This window comes from Nicotiana tomentosiformis, chromosome 3 (genome assembly GCF_000390325.3).
Source record: "Nicotiana tomentosiformis chromosome 3, ASM39032v3, whole genome shotgun sequence".
In the NCBI taxonomy this organism is placed as follows: Eukaryota; Viridiplantae; Streptophyta; class Magnoliopsida; order Solanales; family Solanaceae; genus Nicotiana; species Nicotiana tomentosiformis.
In genome coordinates, this window is record NC_090814.1 from 72835371 (window position 1) to 72840528 (window position 5158).

The 5158-nt window shown below is 36.4% G+C and overlaps 1 protein-coding gene across 1 annotated transcript; it reads left to right on the top strand.

Annotated features, from left to right (window-relative positions):
* The first annotated feature begins 1553 nt into the window (after positions 1-1553).
* LOC104105142 (F-box protein At5g07670-like) lies at positions 1554-4182 on the top strand. Its single transcript, XM_009613389.4, has 2 exons — positions 1554-2933; positions 3496-4182. Exons 1-2 carry the CDS (start codon positions 1738-1740, stop codon positions 3788-3790), a joined length of 1491 nt encoding a protein of 496 aa, XP_009611684.1. The 5' UTR covers positions 1554-1737; the 3' UTR covers positions 3791-4182.
* Positions 4183-5158: the final 976 nt, after the last annotated feature.

The window sequence follows — 5158 nt, forward strand, 5'->3', positions numbered from 1 at the left end:
TGAAAAAAGGCATCATATCCAGTGTTGAAATGAGGTAATTTTTTATATATTACTCTTTTTATTTGAACTTGTAGCTTTAGACATGTCATTATATTTTAAAACATTGTCAGTGATGATAAAATATAAAATTTATCTTAAATAAATTTCAAATTTAGAAAGGTAGAATTTGTTAATGGGATCGATTAGTAAAAAAAATGATGCCATCTAAAATAAAATGGAGGATTAATAAATGCCCTCTTTCTAAAAATAAATATATAAGTTCATTCCTTTTATATATTTACATCATCAACCACCAATAATAACAATATCTTTAGAATTCGAATTTATAACTTATTCTAAATTAAAAATTGTACAAAAATTACATAGTCGAACTCGATGTATGTATCAAAGCAGCATATAAATTAACGTGCTCTTAGTATAATATCTATCAGTTAATTAAATTAATCAATGGAAACCTTTCTAAAATTGTAAGTACTTAACTATTAAAAAATTTAATACTTTTCAATACATTGTTGTGGATATCCTATTATATATGAGCTGCTGTTCCCCGTACTCTTTCCATTTTTGGGTGGGTGAGGGGGTGGGGCGAGGGTGGGAGTGTGGGGGTGGGTTGGTGGAGGTTGGAGGGGATGAGAATAGGACGGGGAAGGTTGAAAAAGAATTTTGGAAAATATTTTCCTTTCCCTTGATAGGAAAAATATTTTCCTCCAATTGTAAAAAAATGAATTCATGAGAAAAATATTTTTCAAAACATTTAAGCCAATCAAACATGGAAAAAATGGAAAATATTTTCCATCGTACCAAACACACCCTATATTCTGAATACTTTCTTTCAACTCTATAAATCTGGATTTCGTTAATAAGTGCTAATGCAATTTGCAGTATATAGTGACTTTGTCATACCGTGAAGAAGTTTGTTTGTATTTGTCTACAATAATATATACTGGTAATATCTCTTTAAGAAAATTTGCTTCCACGCTTAAAAGTTTTTCTTCTTGCTTTATGTTATCTTATTTTCTAACATGTGACGAGAGTGTAAAGAAGAATCAAACGGCAGCTCTCCAGCCTGATTTCCTTTGCAATTAGGTTTTATGGAAAATATTATTTTGGTGTTAGACGGGTGAAAAGGTATCTATAATTTTAAGAAATGATTTACGACTTAGGCTATTCTGCCTAAATTATACTATAAACTTATTAGCTAACTCAACAACTGCCTCTTCTCAATTCAGTACAACTCTCGCAGGCTTCGGTACACTTTCACAAGCTATCCCTCAGTCCAGCTCACTTATGATCACATCAATTCTTTCCCAAGAATTTAAACAATTGTTCTTTGAAAATTCTGCAGAAGTGAAAGGTGCCTTATCTTGGACTTTAGCACGTTGGCAAAGACAATACGACCAAACTTGTATTTGCAAAAGTGGCCCATTCTCAAACGGGAAAAATGCCCAAAATTCATGTAGTGGGCCCCATTTGCCCCAAATTCAAATTCTTGGATACCTCGACCCGACCCCACATCTTAGAAGTCCGTTAGACTCAAATATCGAAGCTTTTCGCTTAACAACTTCTCAGGAAAACGTGAACAGAAAAACAAAGAGAATAGGAAGATGAAGTAGTAGTAGTATTACAGATCTTAGGGGAGTAGCAGAAACGAGTAATTTCACAAATACAACTTAGCTGACAACAAAATGTGCAAGAAAAAAAATGTAAGACTTGAGTGAAAGAAACAGAGCTAAAACAATGTCGTATTCACCTGAGAAACCAAATTTCAGGTCACCATTAAAAGGGCCACCATCTCCAAGCTGGACTGATCTATGGTTGAAGAACAAAAAAGCTCTTAATCATGTCCTTTTCACTATGCACCTTCAATCCCGTTCATCTTCATCCCCTTCACCACATCAACTTCGCAAATCCCTAGATTTCACCCTTCCGTCGCTTGTCTCCGATCCAACTTCCCTTCTTTCTGATGAAACGCTTCTTTACATTCTCTCTAAGCTTCCTAATTCCCAAAGGAATTCCAATTCCCTTGTATCTAAACGCTGGCTCTACCTCCAAGGTCGTCTTGTGCGGTCCATTAAGCTTCTTGATTGGGATTTTCTTGTTTCGGGTCGGGTTTTTATTCGGTTTCCGAATCTTATTCATGTTGATTTGGTTAATGGGTCGTTGATTTCACCCGGAAATTCAGGTATTTTTTGCTCTCACGAATTGCTTTGCTCTCACGTGGATTCTAATAGTGACCCTAAAGATTGGTTTTTTAAGGAAAGATTTGTGTTGCCTTCTGATGAGATTGATAGGGGATTGAGAATTTTAGCTAGTGGGTGTCCGAATTTGCGTAGATTATTGGTGGTAAATGCTAGTGAATTGGGATTGTTGAGTGTAGCTGAGGAATGTCCAACTTTGCAAGTATTAGAGTTGCATAGATGCAATGATCATGTTCTTCGCGGGATTGCAGCGTGCCAGAACTTGCAGATATTGAGATTGATTGGAAATGTCGATGGGTTTTATAAATCTTCGGTTACTGATATTGGACTGACTATTTTAGCTCAGGGGTGTAAGAGATTGGTAAAGCTGGAGTTGAGTGGTTGTGAAGGGAGCTATGAAGGGATTAAGGCCATAGCGCAATGTTGTCAAATGCTCGAAGAGTTGATTCTTCATGATCATAGGATGGAAGGTGGTTGGTTGTTTGCTCTTTCCTATTGTGAAAGTTTGAAGACTTTGAGGTTTCTGTCTTGTAAGAGTATCGATCAATGTGGATGGTTTGATGAAGATGTGGGATCTTGCCTGACGCTTGAAAGATTACATTTGGAGAAATGCCAATTGAGAAATAAGGAGAGTTTGAGAACATTGTTTCTACTCTGTCAAGACGTTAGAGAGGTTATTTTCCAGCACTGTTGGGGACTGGATAATGAAATGTTCAGCCTTGCTAGAGTTCTAAGGTATTGGTTATCTTATCCTGTTCTTGCTTACTTTGCTCGCTGTTGCTGGAAATTTTCGTGCTACATTAACATTTTGTTATGTATTTAACATACATGAACTTGTTGTCTTTAGGCTTTTTGACTTAGAAATGCAGTCCTGTAATATAAAAAATTGAACTTCTAGTGTAGCTTCCACTGTACCCATCTTGTATAACAGTCAATAAAACAAAGGGATAGTGTTTGCAAGTTTAAGTGCATTTCGTTTTGGTCATAGCATGCCCTTCGATCTTGCTCTAGAGAAAGCACATAGCACACTGATGACATGCTAGTTTTGTCTCAATGCATTGGTGATCCTTGAGTTTTCATTTGACAGTATGCTATCTTGGATTACAAAGGATCCACTTTTTTATGTTTATATACTGAACTTGCTCAGATGCGACTGGCAATTTAGCATCATTTTATTTTGCATTCTATTGAACGAATGGAATGAAATAAACCTTATCAAAGGGGGGTGTAACCAACTAAATAATGTTATGCTAAGAAATTTGGGTATTACAGCTTCATTTTGGCGTTATTTTGACAGGAGAGTGAAGTCTCTTTGCCTGGAAAGCTGTTCACTACTTACAACTGAAGGCCTTGAGTCTGCCCTCCTTTCGTGGAAGGAAATCCAGAGCCTCAAGGTGATTTCATGTGGCAATATAATGGATAGTGAAATCAGTCCATCACTCTCTACCTTGTTCTCCGCACTAAAAGATTTGCAGTGGAGACCAGACACAAAAACTCTTCTTTCAGCTGGTCTTGTGGGAACTTGCATGCGGAAAAGAGGCAGTAAAGTTTTCAAGAAGACGTGCGACTGGAAGTCACTTCCTGGTGCATAGACTGGCTTCCTCAACATGCATTCAGACAACTCTACTATATTTAAACCTCCTCATTGTGCATGCGGAGAACTCTTAACAGATGATAGTGGCCAGTTTGATACTCTGCTTCAATACTGTCTGCAATGAGGCCTTGATGTTATTATCTGTACTTGTAGCCTTGTTTTAGTATGTCATTTAGGAAAACTAGGAAGATTTGGCACTTTCTCAGGTAGAGATGGAGAAAGAGGCCTAAGTTTAATGTATAGAGCTCGATTCTGTACCCTCACGAGCATTTGACTAAGCCATCTCAGCTGTCTCTTATTCGTCTGAATGTAGAAACTCTTAAAAAGGGTTCTTCTATCTACAACGCTTTAAAAAATTTAGGCACCTTTATGCCTTGCTGCACAAAACAATTGCCTAAATGCTAAGTAGATGTGAATGATACCAACTAGCATGTCATTCATTGAGGAGACAAGAATCAGAACAATTTGCTGCACTTCCTCTTCGGTAATTAGATTTATAGATGATCCTAAGGAATTCATAGCACAGTTTGAGAAACACATTTACCACGTAATTTTACTTATTCGAGATGATTCGCTTTTGAGTGTTGCCTCCAATTTATGTCCATTGAGACGTAAGATCGAAATATTATGAAGAAAAAAAAAGCTAATAAAGTTGATCTATCTGGGACTTTTCTTTTTGACATAAGGTAATTTTTTGTATAAATTAGCCATTGAGAATTATATCACATCCAGGTTCTACTTGAAGCACGATTTAAAAACTTCTTTTCGTCTTTTTCATTCTATTCCATTTCTTCAATTGGCATGTTTTCTAAAGCAAACACCAGGTTAAACGGCTTGCTCTGGAATTTGCTCATTTTGCAGAAGGATCTGTATTTGTCTTTTCTTGTGTACAAACCACGTGTTTAAAATTGTTTTTGATGAATATGAGTTGAATCGTGTGTGTTTGTTTGCACGAGTAAATTACTAGTCTATTATAAAAAACGAGATGGTGTAAATACGCCATGTAATAAGTGATGCTAGCATTGATTAATTAATTTTTGACACATACTAATTTATTTATGTAACTTCACTCATTAGTTCTTCACTAAGTCGCTCGGGCTCGGATGTGAATATCCAATACGGATACAGATCTAGAGGTCAGATCCTTCATGTTGTAAATTTTAAGATTCGAGGACACAGTTACAATGTGCGGCACCACAATTGAAGATCCGCGCAACTTAGGTTCTTCACTTCCTGATTCTTATTTTCAATTCAATCATAATTAGCTATTGTTTGGTGCATAGGTTCAATAGACACTATCCTTCCTAGTGGATAGTGTAAATTGGCAAGGCAACTAATAACTCTTTAGTCATGACTGAGGATATCA